This window comes from Malania oleifera, chromosome 5 (genome assembly GCF_029873635.1).
Source record: "Malania oleifera isolate guangnan ecotype guangnan chromosome 5, ASM2987363v1, whole genome shotgun sequence".
Taxonomy (NCBI): domain Eukaryota; kingdom Viridiplantae; phylum Streptophyta; class Magnoliopsida; order Santalales; family Ximeniaceae; genus Malania; species Malania oleifera.
In genome coordinates, this window is record NC_080421.1 from 24,272,032 (window position 1) to 24,289,778 (window position 17,747).

General features: G+C 34.6%; 1 protein-coding gene across 1 annotated transcript in view; it reads left to right on the top strand.

The window, feature by feature from the left end:
- The first annotated feature begins 661 nt into the window (after positions 1-661).
- The window catches only part of LOC131155557 (uncharacterized), a 53,379-nt gene continuing 36,293 nt past the window's right edge, over positions 662-17,747 (top strand). Inside the window, exons 1-4 of the mRNA XM_058108777.1 lie at positions 662-1,000; positions 1,909-1,989; positions 14,054-14,174; positions 14,373-14,467. Coding sequence (XP_057964760.1) covers positions 977-1,000; positions 1,909-1,989; positions 14,054-14,174; positions 14,373-14,467 — 321 coding nt within the window. The 5' untranslated portion in view covers positions 662-976. The remainder of the gene's footprint in view (positions 1,001-1,908; positions 1,990-14,053; positions 14,175-14,372; positions 14,468-17,747) is intronic.

Here is a 17,747-nt window from a genome sequence, read left to right on the forward strand (position 1 = left end):
TTCTCCATGGCTTCTCTAGTGAATTGCCTAAGTGCAAAGAATTAGGCATAGTTGATGCAGGGGAAATGTAACAAACTTACCAATTTCAGTCATGCTTGGACAAGAAAATAACGAATACATGCTCAAGGGGAGGAGGAGAAGGATATCAAATTAAATTTGGGAGAGAAAATAAAAGAACTTACAAAATTAGCAAGTAGAATTGAGCCACTAATTTTGGTAATGCAAATGGAATTTGATAACACAATGGTAATAAAATGAGTAAAAACAGATATATAGAGAGATGAGGAGGTAGAGATTGGTGATGATTCTTTGGATTCTTCCTAGAAAGAGAGGAAGTACAAGAGACATTCGATTATTACTTATTTGGAATTTGAAAAAGGTTCCGAGAAAAGTTAAGGACATAGATGAAGGGACATGCACCAAACATTTTAGTTCTAGATTTTGGAATATAGAATATTAAAACTGTATAAATAACAAATAGAGAGTAAATTTAGAATCTTAATTTTTATCACTATCAAAAATTTTCCTTCATCCTTTTTAGGAATACTTTAATTCCATCTGCAGAATTTTCATTATTTTTCATTTAATCACAGCTTAAGGGTCTGTAGCAATGTGAATGTACTTATGAATAGAGTCAAAAGATATCCCAGGCCCATTTTCCAAGGCCCACCCGGGTGAGGCCCAAGTGTCGATCGATAGACTTTAGCTCGTGTCCGGACAATCAAGCAATAAAATACTGTAAAACAGAAACGGCCCTTTCTCGATTGTCTATCAATGGCTGCAATTGTTAATTCAACTCTTCTATGGTTCTCAACGCTAATCTCAGGCACAAAAAATCCACTGATCAGCTCCATCGTCTGAATCTTTCTCTCTCTTTCTCCTTCTGATCTTAGCTTCACGTAGAACCCTAGAGAACTCCTCCGTTCTATGCAATCTTGAATTCTCGGGGTTCTGCAATCACATACCAGTACATGCGATGGTGGTCTGCAAATGCCGCAAGGTTTGCCCCTTTCTCTCCCAATGTCATTGATGGTGTATGAGGGCTCCTCGCGGATTGACATTTGACCTGTTTGTGGTGGAAATTTAGTTTTGTGATTTGTTTCGTGTGGAAATGTATAGTAATTTGTTATTATAGATTTTAGATCTGATCGAGTTTGTGACTCGTAATTTCGGTGATATGTGCGAGATGTTGAACCAAATTTAGAGATTGCAATTGTTTAGGGATATTATTGTAAGGGCATTACTAAGCGGATCACGTTTCAGTGGCAGCGTAATTTTCTTTCACTGTTATTTTTTGGTGGTTTTTTTGAATTTAGGAGCTGGCTATGTATATTTTATTCGTTTATGAAATGTGATCTCAATGAAGCAATGAGTTGAAAACCAAATAGGAGGAATTACGAAGGCACTTTTGGGGTAGCTGTTGAAATAGCTGCATTGATCCGTTGGCTCTTTTGGAGTATATATTTTAATTTTTAAAGCCAACATCAGAGTAATTTTGGCTTTCAAAAGCATAGCAAGTATTTCTGTAAAGCTGACCAAATGATGTTGTAGCTGTTTTTACTGAGCTTCTGTTGTCTAGTGCTGTGTTGGATCATGGAGCTTTAAGCCTTTGATTTAGAATGGTGCGGACTGTGGATTTGGAAACATTCAATACAAATCTTCTTGAATTTTGAAAATTCCACATCATGCTAAATAGGGCTCAAATTCCATGTTATGTTGTGTAAGTGTTACTAGTGTTGATTTGGAAATGACATGTATTTCTGTTGTTATTTGTGACAATGGCTGTCTATTTTTAATCTGACTGCATGCTTTTTTGAATTCCCTGTTGATCAAACTTTGGCAATTGTGATTATTCTTTGACTGCTTTCTGTTTGTGCCTAATATATAAAAACTGGTTTTGGGTTGCAGGCAACTAAATTATACTGTTTTGTGCACAAGGTTCCTGTCTGTGGAGAATGCATATGTTTTCCGGAGCATCAAATCTGCGTGGTACTCTTATTAGATTTGTGTTTATTTGTTTGCATTTTATGCAATTCCAACTTGGGCATGAATTTTTTATTATAATATAAGTGATTATGTTTGTTTGTAATTTTTTTGATACTCAACAAAATTTAGTAACAAAGAGAGAGAGAGAGAGAGAGAGAGAGAGTACACTTATCATGGGAATCTGGAAAAACAAAGCAAAATAATAGTAACAAAGAAACCTAGAGAAAATTACTAATGAAGCAATGCTTCCTATCTTTTTGTCTATCAACCAAAGGCACTCCATTGAACTCACCAAGTAAGAGCACCAAAGTCAAGCAGAAAAATAGCTCTACTCCAAATTCGAGAGAAGTTCTAACTGTTGTGAAAATTCGCAAGTGCACAAAATCGTAATAAGTAATATAGTGATAAAGAAGGATGTCAAGCTCACAAGCACTATTTACCTATTAACTATTGAAATTGTTCTAATTCTAAATTATTTGAAAATCAAGAAAAGTGGTGGATTTTGAATCTCAAAAATAAAATAAAAACAAATAAAATAAAATCAACTAAATACTTAAAAAGAAGAAGATTTCACCCAATAAGAAAACACTAAGGCATCCGACTCACCTAACCAATCCAATCCCAAATCCTAATCATGCAATCAATCAATTATCATCCTATTTGACGGCAAAATATTCTAACTTATCTAAGACTCTCTCTCGAGTAAAATTAGAATTACCCAAAATACGATAACCTGTCATATGTCTATGCAAATTTAAAAGCATTTGAGTACATTAAGACTTATAATATTCCCCATAAAAGCCTCACAAATCATTTCGGCACATTCCTATCATTCGTTCAATTCATGGCATACAAGCATATGAAGCTAAACTACATGCATCATCTCTCGAATTAACATGCACAACAAATCACTCAACTATTGGTCAGATAATTAAAAACATTAAACTCAATAATGCATGCTCAAAAAGAATGATAAAATTATGATAACATATAAATAAGATTCGGAATTGTAATGGAGAGGTTACATCGTAGCCTTAGCAGTGGAAATTAGCTCATAATAGAATCAAAACAAACCATAATAATTCTAGAATTCATAATGCAAATTGTACAAAGAGAAGATGAAAACTGTGTGTAGACTGAGAATGTCAATTGTCAACAACTTCAATTTGGCCTTTCTCTTCTTCTTCTTTTTCCAAGCTTCAAATTCCTCTCTAATGGTGAAGAAAATCCTCCTTTTTTTTTTTTTTCCAACTTTGAATCCCCTGCTTTTATAAAGCTCTGGTCGTCCTCCCTTCTTATCTCCCTAAAACAAGATTCTCCAAATGCCCTCCATTTCTGCTGCTGCCTTGATGTGCAATTTTCTCTGTCGAGATCTTCCCATCTTTGAAAATCTTCAACACAAAAGTTGTGGGATTTTTTCTTAATTTTTCGTAGATACCCAGATCGCATTTTTTTGGAGTTCTCTAGCAAAAGTTATGCTCCAAATACTGAAAGATGTTTCAGGAAATTCGAGAGTGGAATTTGAGTTTGAAAAGGACTCTTGATGAAGGGAATTTGAATTTGAAAAGGAAAGTTTCCTCCTTAGCCCATGACTCCTTTAATTTATTTATTCCTAAACAAAATATAAACAAAATAAATCAAAACTCTAATAAATAATAAAATTAGACACAAACTAGCATAAAAATAGGAGTGAAAGTATGACAAAATTTGTATAGAAATTAAACACATCAAAATACCTCCAAACTTATGATTTGCTAAGTCCTCGAGCAAAAAGAAAAAGAAAAAGTAAAAATTAAACAAATAGAATAGGTTGATTTCTCACAATGATTGTCTCATGGATTGCATAAAGAAATTGATTCAAGGAAAAGTCTAAACTTTTTAACAAGTTTTTAGATTAAATCAAGAGCATGCTTAGGTTTATGTAGAAACCTTTGAGTGTGTGTGTGAGTAACCAATCTCAACTTGCTACTGTATTAACTCAGATCAATTTATGCAAACTTGATTCAATTATGATTGATCTCTAGGAGAATGGGCTTCTTGAACTTCATATGCCCATATTTCAAATCAACTCTCCACTAATGTAGTACAAACACACCACAAAAGATCAAAAGGTCTTAATAAAAGCTTGTATTGTTTGGCTTAGGGTACTGGCAAAAGAAAAAAATGTTATGGAATTCAAAGCAAGAAAATTCAACACAAGCTTCACCAATGGAGAGAGAGAAAATTTCATTTATTTCCTAGAGCAAATTATGAGCAATTTATTCATCTATATATATATATTTTTTCTTCTTTTTTTCAAGAACACATCCCGAAACAACCCGATCTACATAGACTAAGAGAAAGCACAATGTAAAAAATGTGAGCATTCAGTTAATAAATATATAAGAAGAAACCCCTTTTAAGCAAGAAGGGCAGACCCAATTCTCCCAAAAAACTCCAAACAACCCACTCTACATACTCTAAGAGAAAGCACAATGTAAAAAATGTGAGCATTCAGGTAATAAATATTCAGCCTCCTCACGTGTAATTTATTCTCTTTCTCTCTCTCTCTCTCTCTCTCTCTCTCTTTTGTTTTTGTTGTCTTTTGCATGATGTATACTGAATCTCAGGCTTAGGCAATTGAGGGATTGTATTTAATTTTAGATTTGGATTGGAATTCGGTTAATCTTTGGCTTGGAGTATATTAAAAAGAGTTCTAGTTTGAGAATAGTTTTGAAATAAGAATGCCGAACCTGTTCCATTTTTTGGTGAAATAGAGCTTTCAGTTAAGTAACATAAAATCAATTTTAAGCAGGAAGTTTTTGGCTTGTAGCCAATGCTTATTTAAATACTGAGATCCATAAAAATTTGAATGATCAAATCCCCCTGTATCTATGAAATTACTATGAATGATAAAGGGAGAGTTTGAACTCTTTAAGTGTGATCATTTAACCAGTCGAACAGTTTGATTTGTTTGATTATATGTCACTCTATTAAGCTCCTAGCAAGTCAATAGTTGATTAAATTTGGGATTAGGTGTCTATTTTTTTCAGGGAATTAAATAATGGACATCCAGGCAGGGTTGAGGCAAGATATCTCTTATACCATGTTTGGATAGACAAGAAAGAAAAGAAAAAATGGTTTCTATTAGTATTAATGGATAGGACGAAAATAAGAGTTATTTCCCTCTGTTGTTTAAATTACTAGAGAGAAATGAAGAGGAAGGAATATGGTTTCTCTCCCTTTCTGTTTGGATAATTGAGAATTTTATATTATTTTGCTAAATAAACCTTTCATTTACTAAGTTGGTGAACTTTCTATTTTCATTCACATTTTCCCTTTCTTGCAATGTTGCCTGTCCACTTGACAAATTGAATTGTACTTTCTGGCGACAAGTGCTTTATCTGAATTATAGTTTGGTGTTTTAAGTCAGAAATATATTAGAATTAAAAGAAAACATAATGATACAAATAAGCCCAATGGGCCTTTATCTTGGAGCACGTTTTTGTGACCTTCCTGTTCAAGCTGCTGTATCCTTAACCCAGTATGACCTCCTGGATAGACTGCTTATGTATCACAAATGGAAGGCGATGCTAAACAAGTTCTTGACTATTCAAAATAGTGATAAAAAGTCACCTAGAAAAATTGTAAAACTGGGGATCTGTGTAATGGAAAGAAAAAATCCTTAAGGATTTCAATGCCAGTTCAAGCTGTCTTCTAGATAGAGCAAGAAAAGGTATGCACCAGTGCAGTAGTTCAAGGCAGGTAGTAAAGACAAGCGCATAGGCAGGGGATTGGCGCAGGGGGACGTTGGGCCCTATACAAGGGGCTGCTTGCTGCTTGCCCCTATCTCTAAAGGGGCTTATGCATCATTCTTGTTACCACTAAACCATAAAGTCATAATTCCAGGCTCAAATTGAAATAGGAATAATTAAGTTTGCAATTTAGGGGGTCAAACATCATTGTGTGCCATAATTCCTTGCGCTTGTGCACTTGGCACCCAAAAAATGCTTAACCTTTTCCAGCATATTAATAAGGAAAAAGTATCTCTTCATGCATAGTTTTTTATCAATTCCTGAAGAGCTGGAAGAGGTTCTTGAGACTTTTCCATGATAAGATTTCCCTTCATATAGCCGATGCAGCATCACAAAGTGCAGACTTTTCAAAACTTTAACATTCTTTCTCAGACCCAACCTATCCTTTTTTATCTTTGAAAGAAGTTTTTCTTTTAAGTGCTTCATGAGAAACCATCTCAATCTCATATTCTTATCATTTCTAGTTCCAGGACACCAGTTTGTCAATGCTATGGATTGAATTAAGCATATTATTACTTCTTGAGGCATTCCATTCTTGTCATTTTTCCGCAGCCTTTTTAGCTGTTTCACATGTTGCCCTATCTTGTCCAAATTTCCACCGTCTTTTCATGATTGCTGGTGGCTCTAGTCGTCCATTCACTAGCCTTAGCCATTGTTTTAAATAGCAGCAATGGGTAGCGTAACAGCAACATTAATGGGTGTAGCGGGAAGCTAGGGTAGCGGACATTACATATTGGGAAATGGGTGTAATGACCGTGAATTTTTTTCAAACACACACAATTTTATGTGTAGTGGTATATTTGCATGTTTTAAGCTCTTAACTCTTCCTATAGAGTTTCAGTGTATTTTGGATCCTTTAATTCAACTCAGTTACATTGTTTAATAAGGGCAACAAATTTTACATTTGTTTTAAATTTCTATTGACAAATGTATATATATATATTTCACTTCTTCATTAGTCATATGCTTGATAAATTAATTAATTAGACTTAATTCATTGTACACTCCATTAGTCTATAAGGCACATAAGACATACAAAAAATACAATAAATTAAACAAGTTCTATTATTTTATTTGTTAAAGTAATAAAAATATAATTTAGAAATTATATTGTAAAACTATAATCTAAGCTTTAAAAAATATATAATCGTAAATTTTATCATTAAATAAATAAAGTACCATCAACTTGAACGAGAAAAAAACTAGAAAAGAAAAAGAAGGTTGAATTTAAAAAATATAGAAAAGAAAAAACAAATTACTAATATCAAAATAAATATACTTTTTTAGCAAAATATTTTTTATACTAAATTATCAGTTTTAATGTATAAATTATTAATTAATGTATTTCTTGTGAATATTTTAAAAATAAATTTTGTATCATTACTATCTACATTATGACACCCCCCCCAATGTAGTTTACCTAGAATAATTTATGAAAGGGGGAAAGAGGGAAAAAATGAGAATAAAAAATTTAAAAATAGTTTTTCCCATAATAGTCCTGTAGCAGTTATTTAGTGGCATCTGTAATGGCCGCTATGACTTTGATTTTTCTTCCCACTGACTTAGTGGTCTTTAATGGTGTTAGGGACCCAAAAAACCATTACATACGGTGTTAGGTAACAGTTGCGGTTGCTATTTAAAACCATTGGCCCTTAGGATTCACTTGTTGCAAGCTACACATATTTATTTGATAAGCACTGTGAATATCTTTTCATGCAATAATTGACAATCATATCACTACCAATTCTTTCCAAGTTCATAATAAATGCGCGGGTCATCAGGCTCCAAGCAAACCGCTTGCGTGGTTAAAAAATATATCAAAGCACTCGATTGTTATATGTAATTTTTATATATTTTAAAAGGCAATACTTTAAAGCACTTGTTAAAATTGTTCTTCTAATTTTTAAGCCGATTCTTTAACTCTGCGTTATCTAAATCAGGTCAAGTACCTCACAAAATTCATCTAAGATTTTTTCATTTGCTCGCAGAGTGAAAAATCAATTAATCCTATTTCCTTCAACTTGTTGGTTATAATGCACCAGTCATTGTACTGTCCATTTGAAGTGTCCATGAAAAATCTTTCTTTCCATTTGAAGTGTGTCCATGAAAATCTTTCTTTCTTACCCATCTATATCTATTGAATGATACATTGACCGATTTATAAAATAAAAAAATAGTTATTAAGAAAAATAATGAAAATACGTAACTAAATGTGACACAACACTATAATTTCAAGTCATAAAACATTAAAGATTTCCATCCTATTAGCTCGGTGGGAAGCATTTACAAAATCAAGTCCTATCCGTATCAGCATACTTTTGTGGCTGGAAGACAGATTATGGATGCTGCCCTTATTGCTGATGAGGTACTAGATACCTATATGAAGGAGAGTAAAAGGGGAATAGTGTGCAAACTGGATATGGAGAAAGCATTTGATCATGTCAACTGGAAGTCCCTTCTTTATCTCGGGAAAATGGGCTTTGGGGAGCTTTGGTGTAGTTGGATTGCTCAATGCATCAAAACTCCAAGCATCTCAGTGCTTATAAATGGCTGCTCTTCTGATTTCTTTAGCTCCTTGAGAGGCTTGAGACAAGGAGATCCCTCGTCCCCTTTTCCATTTATTTTGGTTATGGAGGTGCTTAGCCTCATGCTGATGAAAGCTACTGAAGAAGGGATTTTTAGAGGTCTCAAGGTGGGAAGAAAGGGAAGGCTTGCAAAAGTTTCTCATTGCTTTTCCGCAAATGATACTATCATTTTTGCGAAAATGATCCCCTTCATATCCTCAAACTCATGAATTATTTAGGGTTTGAGTTTGTCTCAGGCTTGAAAGTGAACCTTGGTAAAAGTGAGCTTATTCCTATTGGAGACAACACTTGGGGGGGGGGGGGGTGTTCCCGTTAGTTACCTCAGTTTCCTCCTCGGAGTCATATTCAAACAGAAAGGAGTCTGGGACCCCATTATTGAGAAGTTAAAAAGGAGATTGGTAGGATGGAAAAGAAATTTATTATCAAAAGGAGGCAGACTTGCCTTTATAAAGAGCACTTTGAGGAGTGTTCTAGTCTATTTCATGCCCCTCCTCCCATTACTGGCCTCAGTTGCTAGGAGGTTGGAGGGAATTCAGAGAAGATTTCTTTAGGGAAGCTTAAGGGAGTAGTTTAAATATTCACCTTGTTATATGGGGTGTGATTAAACAACCCACATGTTTGGGAGCTTTGGGGTTGGAATCCCTCCTCGCTTTCAATAATGCCCTCCTCGTGAAGTGGTTATGGAGGTTTATATGAAGGAGAAGACCACTTTTGGTGGGATATTATTGTTTCGAAATATGATCTTGAGCATAATGGTTGGATGACTCAATAGTAGGGGACCCTATGAAGTAGGAGCTTGGAAATTCATTAGGAAAGGATGGGATGAATTTTTCCAATTCGTAAGATTTCAAGTGGATGTTTACCTCTGGCATGATATGTGATGTGAGAGCAGTAATCTAGAGCTGTATTTCCTCCTACAGCTTGGCATGTGACAAAAATTGTCTTATCAGTCATCATCTCCAAATCACTGATCAGGGAATTTTTTGGAATATTTCTTTTACTAAGAATTTGACAGATTGGGAACTTCATGCACTCTCTGACTTTTACTAAAATATCTACAATTTCCATTACCAAAACATCCCCAATGAACCAAAATGGGCTTTGGACAAAAATAGTATTTTCACTGTTGAATATTTCTACAGGAAGCTCTCCTTGATGGGAACAAATTGCAACGACTTCCCTTGGATTCACATTTGGAGGACAGCAGCCCCTTCAAAGGTTGCCTTTTTTGTTTTGGAGTCCACACATGGAAATATTTTAACCCTCGACAATTTGCAGAAAAGGGGGCTTACAGTCACAAATAGGTGTTTGCTTTGTATGGCTGATGCAAAATCAGTCAACCACATTCTTCTTCACTGCCCCTGACAAGGAACTTGTGGAGTAGGTTCTATCCTTGACTGGACAGCAGTGGGTTACGTCAAATTCTGTAGAGGCGAGATTTGGGCTTGGAAAGGCATCAGAGCCACCAAGGAGAAACAAAAAGCTTTGAACCTCATCCCTTCTGCCATCTTTTGGTGTGCTTGGAAAGAAAGAAATAAGAGAGCCTTCAAAGATACAGCGACTCAGCTTTAGATTTGCAAAGAGCAGTGGATTGCTGTTGTTTCCAGCTTACTTAGTGGCATATTGTAAATGATCTTAATGTAATCCTTGATGTTTGCGACACTCTACAGAGTGGTTGATATTTTGTACTGTGGGATGGCATCCCTTTGATGCTTTGCTAATATAACTTTATCTTTACTGATAAAAAAAATTAATGATATCAATAAATAAAATGTTTGGTTTAAATAATCAAATTACAAAACCTAGATATTTCATAGCATTGAAAAGAAAGCTCAACAGGTCTGACCACTGTGCTACATATTCTGCTCACACATTAGCTGCTATTAAATTCTTTATAAGTTTTTCTTGTTTCACATCCTTGTCATCATTACTCAATGCATTCACCTCTTCTTCATGTTCTTGAAGGTTTAGAATTTCTAAAGCTTCAGAAATAATGTTTGGCTTTAGATACTCATTCATTGAATAATTATGTAAGAAACAGCTAGAACAATCTGCCTGTATCATCTATCAATAGAGTAATCTGGCTTGGCACACTGTATAGTGGGTACCTGATTACTTCGTACACCACGCTCAATTTTTTTTTCGTAAAGAATAATAGTGGAAGTTAAAACAAATTGCGGGGATTTTGTGGTGGATGGTTGAAGTACTATATCAAATGATAGGGGACAGCTCTATAAGGTGTGGTGAGATAACTACTATGACCGTATCCTGAGCCAATAAGATAGGATTTACCTATTAAAATAAAAATTATTAAAATATATAAAATTTTAAATAATAAAAAGGCACTAACATTTTATTTGAGTAATATTTACTGGGAGGAATCTGGAGAACATGTCCTCTTGCAAGTGTATTTTGTTCTTAAGTTGGATAGAGTACTCTCCCATTGGGTAAAACAAGTTTGAATTTTAAGTTCAAGAAACATGTTGGCAGCGCATTTTGTGTTGGATAACATTTCCCATCACGGCACCTTAGTACATCCTTGTTAGATTCTTACACATGAACATGTGTTCCATAAAGTGCCTGACACAATTCTAATGCAAGTTTGTTTGAATTTTTATGAGCAAATTCAACCATTCAAGTAAAAATTTGAACTATGAAATATAATAATATTTGTTTACCTTAAAATATGGACAAAACTTAGGATTTTTTTCTTATTTTTGGAGGGACTTTTGATCCATCTGGCAGTCAAAGAAACTGGTCTTCCAATGAGATTATTATTCTTAGAACTCCACAAAAATGACGACTTATAGTCTCCCTAGAGCGATGAAAAAAGAATATTATTATATAGTTCTTTACTTTATGACAATATGTGAAGAAACTCTACAACTTCTTCAATTGTCACATATTTCGTAGGTCAGGGATTGCCATTATTTTTCAGCATCTAATATAAATTTAGATTGTAGGTCAAAGACCATTATTTTTAAACATATCACATAAATTTAGAAACACTTTAGTTGCCATCCAAATAATGTTTCTACTAGTTGCATTCTTTATTTGTTATCTCTGTCATCTGTCACTTTTCTTTTTATGACTAAACTATGGTCTGGATAATTCCTATGATGATGCCTTTGACAATTAAACCACCAATACACTGCAGAAGAATCTGCTTATACAAACAGCTAATGCTGTGTTTGATCCCACTGTGATGAAGATGTTTTTTAATTAGAAAAAAGATTTCATTAATTGAAGAGAGAGAATTTCAAAGATTGGAGAATAACACATCCTCCTAAAAACAACCAGACAAACTGTCACCTAGAAGGCATATGTGTTTATGTACATGTATAACAGTATATGTATATATATATAAAAACACATGCACACACATATACATAGCTGCATCCACACCTATGAATATATATAAACTCTCACATAGAGTCGGAGCAGGCAGAGAACTATAACCAAAAAAACAAAAAGCAGCAGAAAATGGTCAACAGCAGGCCATCAGAAGCCAGTAGAAGCAATAGACAAGCTTTAGGTGCCTGTCACCTAGATCCAAAAAAACAGAGCAGGTCAACGTAGATTAAGGGGAAAAAAAACCGTTGCACAGGAGGGGGACATGGTGCATAGATCCAAAAGAAAAAATAAAAATGAGTAGGCCGGCACGTAGATTTTAAATAAACAGCTTTGGAGGGAAAACAAAGAGGAGATATTGGTTTGGAGGGAGGATGTGCCTTCTTTTGGAGGGAATGAGTAAATAAAGCCCCTAGGATATAAAAGTAATACTCTGGTTATTGTTGATGGGGTATTTTGTATTTTTAAAAAATGTATCATAAAGTCGGTCTCTTTTCTCTCCAAATCTCTTTGCTTTAGGAGAGATTCAAGAAGGGACTCCAATGGGGGTTCTCCCCCTCCGTTTCTCTTCTTTTCTCTCCATATTTGATGAAGTGCAATCCAAATGAGTGGTTTGGAGGGAGAGAGTCTCCCTTTATTTCTCCTCTCTCCAAATCAAAAAGGCTGTACCCAGTGCACAAGGCTCCCACATTGAGAGAGTCTCCCTTCATTTCTCCTCTCTCCAAATCACCCAATCCAAAAAAAGTGTTAGTGTGATAGGAGTACATGTAAGCTTAGGATACTACTAGGTGATTCTCAGAGATTGTGAGATATCTGAATAAACAATTTGAATTGCTTTATGATTTGCCAGCAAAAATAAAACTAATTGCTTTTGTTGCTGATACTTCACCCTTAGAAAGAATTTTTTAGAGGTAAAATAAGAGCGATCACATAGCTTCCATATCTCTTCTAACTCAGGGGGACGAGCATTATTCTTTGTCTGTCTCTCCATTGTAAACAATGGACATTGCAATCACTTTGCGTATTTGGTCCATTTGCAGGCCTTGTCAGTAATTTCAGGAATGCATTCCTCATCCTGAATTGAGTTGTCTTATATTGTTTTGATATGGATATTTATTACATTTTTGCTCCATTGTAACTGTCTCCTTACTTTTCTGGTTTTGTAGGTAAGATAAAATTTATTAGATGTAGGTTTATTCTAAACTTCAATAACTTCACTATTTACTAATTGTTGGATTTAGATTTTATTGACCCTCTATGTCTGACATGTGTATGCCACACATTTACTTTGGTAGTAAAGACATTCTATTGGGCTGTTTGTTTGATCTGAATGGTCTCTGAATAGATGCTATATTTGAATTGATTCACTAAATAAGTGAACCGGTCAAACATTAGGCTGTTTGGTGACAACTTTGATTCAGTAAGTGGAAAAGTTAGATGTCTCTTTTCCAATTTTATCCATTCTAAAAATTTAAAATAACAAAAAAATGAACACCGAAGTGGTTAAAATTTAAAAAATAAATTATAGTTTTGTATAAAAATAATTCATGTTATTTTTATTTAAAATAATTAATTAAATTTATGACAAGAAATTATTTATATTTGATAATGATCTTCTTTTTATGTAATTGAGGGAGGGCTGATTGCTCCTTTGTGACCTGTTGATCATGGGTTTGAGTTCAAGGAAACAATCTCTTGCATAAAAGTAGGGGTAAGGTTGCGTACACTATGATGACCCTCCCCCTACGCTTGCAAAGTGGGGAGCCTTTTGGTCCGTGGACGCCCTTTTTTAGTTTATGTAACTTTTTGGTAATTTTACAATATTAATACTTCTAAGAGTTGAGAAGGTAAAAATTGAAAAAAAAAAAAACAACACGTATTCATATATTAGATACCTAACAGTAAAAATAATTTAGTATTTAGATTTAGTGACCGGGTCAAGTTCAATTTAGAATTGGATCACAAAATCAGATTTAAATTCAGCGTTCAACACTTGACACTTAATTTTACCAATTGTCTCCTATATGTCTTTGTAATTTTATTATAAAGGCTTACCATAGATGATTGCAGTTTGGGTTGCTCCTGTCCTCGTTGCTTTGGCTAGTGTATTGGCAGCTAGTAACCATGGGCTTTTTTTGGTTGCTTGGTGAGATTTAAGTGGTTAATTCAACGACTGTGAAATTAGCTTGTTTGCAATGTGAACATATTTTGTCTTGGTAATATTGCTCACAGCCTACTGTATTATGTGCTGCTCCATCTAACCTTGTATAGATATAAATTTTGTCTCCATTGTTATCATGGGCCAAAGCATAAAGCATATTTATCAATTTTTTTCAGGTTCGTACCTACTCGGAATGGGTAATTGATGGAGAGTATGATTGGCCTCCGAAATGCTGCCTTTGTCAAGCTGTCCTTGAAGAGGGGAGTGATTCTCAAACAACTCGATTGGGTTGCTTGCGTATGTGATCGTGCAGTTATATTTACTGCTTATTACATGGAATTTCTATTGTAGTCGTACTTACTACCTCTTACTTGGAATTTTTCTCGCAGAGTTGCAGTCATATTTAATGCTTCTTACAATGGAGTTTCTCTTTTAGAGATATTTGCTGAGCTACTGTGCTAATAACTCTAAATTCTCTTTTTTCCTTAACACTAGATGTTTTACACTCAAATTGCCTGGTTTCACACATCAAAGGGCTTCCCCTGCACACTGCACCTGCTGGATATGTGTGCCCTGCTTGTTCCACTCCTGTAAGATTGACTTCCAGAAGTTATTGTAATTGTCTTCTTTAGTTGATTTCATTTTGTTTCCTTTACATTTATGAAGTCATGGCTGAAATATAGTAGTGTTTACTGCTGTGCCTTTTGGCAGACTAAATGCAAATGCAAATATCTCTTGGTTGCCGTGGTGTTCTTTTGACAAGTAATTTATTGCTAGATTTAGTTGGTGACAAGTTAAAAAAATGCAGTAGATTAAAGTTTGACCATTGCATATAGTGAGGTGTAATAGTAAGCATGAACGAATATGTTATCATCTGTCTTAACTGCTAATGATAAGCTTTAGAGTTCTATTGTATTCATGGTTTGGGCGCAGATTTTATGGACACTAACACTGTCCAGTTCCTGGTATGGCCTTAGGGTACAATAAATTTTAATTTCTGATAGGATGTAATAAAGCCTTGGAGACTTCTAACCAGTTAGAAAGTGCAAATGTGTCACCTATGAAGCATTTGTGGAAGAGCCAATATATAATGTCCTTAAGTGAGAAGCATGGGGGAAGTATTGGAATGAGTAATATGTGTAGAATTTTATTACTTGTTCTTATTATTTACTGTTTTGAAATTTGGTTAGAATTTGAGTTTTCATTATTATTATTATTATTTTTGTGTGGCAAATTTGAGCTATAAGCAGTTGCTCCTTGCTTCCCCCCTACTTTCCTCATTTTCAACCCCCTCCCATTTAAAAATAAATTATTGTAGTCCCTTTTTGTAATTAGATTTTTCAATTTTTTAAATTTTTTTTTAATTTTTTTAAATTTTTTTTTTTAACTTCTTGTTTTGGTACAATAGCATATGAAAACAGATGAAGATAACTCGACAACTTGAATGGCCACCATATCTCATCAAATATGGGGTCAATGATAACCTCCCTTGGGCATTGTAGGTCACGAAAGCATGCACATTGACTTGGTTGTGTTTTGGTCTCAAATGAAAGTCCTCTCTCCTTCACTCCCCTACACAAGTTAAAAATCAATTGTTGTAGTTCCTTTTTGTAGTTAGATTTTTTGAACTTTTTTTTACTTGTTATTTTGGTACAGAAGAAGATAACTTGAATGGCCACCATATCTCATCAAATATGGGGTCAATGATGACCTCCCTTGGGCATTGGAGGTCACGAAAGCATACACATTGACTTGGTTGTGTTTTGGTCTCGAGTGAAAGTCCTCTCTCCTTCTTCACTCCCCCACACAAGTGTGTTGCCTATCTTGTTTTTTTTTTTTTTTTTTTCGTTTTTCTGTTTTTCTTGGGTTTGGTTTTTGGCTTTTTTTATTTTTTATTTTTTATTTTCTTTTGGATGTGTGGGTGCCTTTTTTTTTTTTGGGGGGGGGGGGGGAGGTGGTGGGTGGGTTCAGTTTGTATGGGTAAATTAGGATTTTCCATCAACAAGATGAACTAAGAAAAATAATACTATGCCTTGATATCTTCCCCTTCATTTTGCACCTAGCACTTTAGTGTTTGTATAAACTCAAACTTTTCTTTTAAAAGTATCTGAATCTAACATTTGGTTGGAGTTGGGTATATTACATGGATACTCTTATCGAACACTTCAAAATAATGAAAACTCTAAAAGTAGGTAAGGTTAGCAATAGATTTGCACCGACTCCCACACTTACAGCTTTGCACGAGTCCATGCAAAATATTTGTATTAATGTGTACGTTGATGGCTCTACTATTCCCTAGGGTTTGGCAAACCAGAAATCTTATTCTTCTATAGTTTGTTAAATGAAGAAATCTATTCTTCTTGGGAGAGAATGACATGCAATTTAAGGAGATTATCTTCTATTTGCACTTTCTCAATGCTATAGTGAAGTAAAAGGGAAGAATATTTTGTATCTTTTTCCATCTTAACCATTCTATGGGAAGGCATAGAGTGTTTAATTCCTTTTATTTTGTTCCTTGTACTGCCTTTTTCACTGTGCTCCCTTTTTTTATTATGTCTTTCATTAAAGCTATATTGTGCAAAATTTCAATTCCTTTTGTTTTATTCTTTGGGGATAATTGTTCTCAATGATCTTGTCACCTTTATTTATTGAAGAACTATCATGCAATGGGGGGATGATGTATTTATGAGCTATTCTATTAATCACCTGCTGCTTGAAATAAAAAAATTGACTTGGCACCTGGTTGTTCATGCGTGTTGTGTGTCCCTTCTTTTTCCCCTTTGGGGGAGGGGTGTTGGATTCAATGTGTTATGAATTTGAGTCTCCACTTTTTTAAAGCATGCCTTAGATTCATGCTAGGTGCCTCAGTGCATGCCTTTGGACTATGCATCTACAAAAAGGGCGTGCTTGATGCATATTGCTAAACTGTGGAGGAATCTAGAGAATTTGGGCCAAGTTTTTAGATCTAGATAGTCGCTCATTGTTTTAGGTGATAAGGTTTTAGGCATTCTGCTTCGTAGTGTCCTAATCAAGGCACAAGACTTGCAGACAAAGAAGATGAACAAATTGAAGTGGTTGATGTTTAACAAGCAACATAGATTAATATTGGAATGTGAGGATTAGTACTTTGATACTCTTCATATAAGGTTAAAAGAAATGACTGTAGTTAGCTCAAACATGGTAAGTTTTGGGACATGGTGTCATCCGATGGGGGTATTGTTGGTAGGAATGGAGGTGATGTTTTGAAGGAAATTACTGGATTCTTTAGGGCTTGTTTTGTATCATTGTAGTTTTCGGTGTTTTTTTTCTTTTTCTGCATAGTGAAGAAACAGGTTATAAAAACGCGTTTGTTCATGTTGCTGGTTTTCTTTTTCTGTTGTCAGTTTTTAGTTGTTTACGAAAAAATCAAAAACCAAAATTTATGGTTTTCAGTTGTTTTGGCAACCTATTGCCAGAAATTTTAATACCTAGAAATTTTTTTCAATTAAATCATTCATTTTATACGCTTATACCACTTGAGTATGGCAAAAAGTGGGCAAAGGTGGGGTAGGTCATCGCCTCGAAGTGACGCACCGTGTCTGCGCCTGGTATGGTGTCAAATATGTGAGGATTCCTGCATCAGTTTTGGCGTGGGCAGCTAAAGAGGTTAGTTTAGGAGAGATTAGGATTGGATTAGCAACTTGGAATACGGAGACTCTTATAGGTAAAAGCACGGAAATTGTTGACACAATGATTAGAAGAAAATAAATATAATCTGCCTTCAAGAAATTAAGTGAGTGGGGGAAAAAGTTAAAGTAATTGATAAATCAGGATTTAAACTTTGGTATACTGGAAAAAGAAAAAAACATGAGAATGCGGTAGGATTTATTA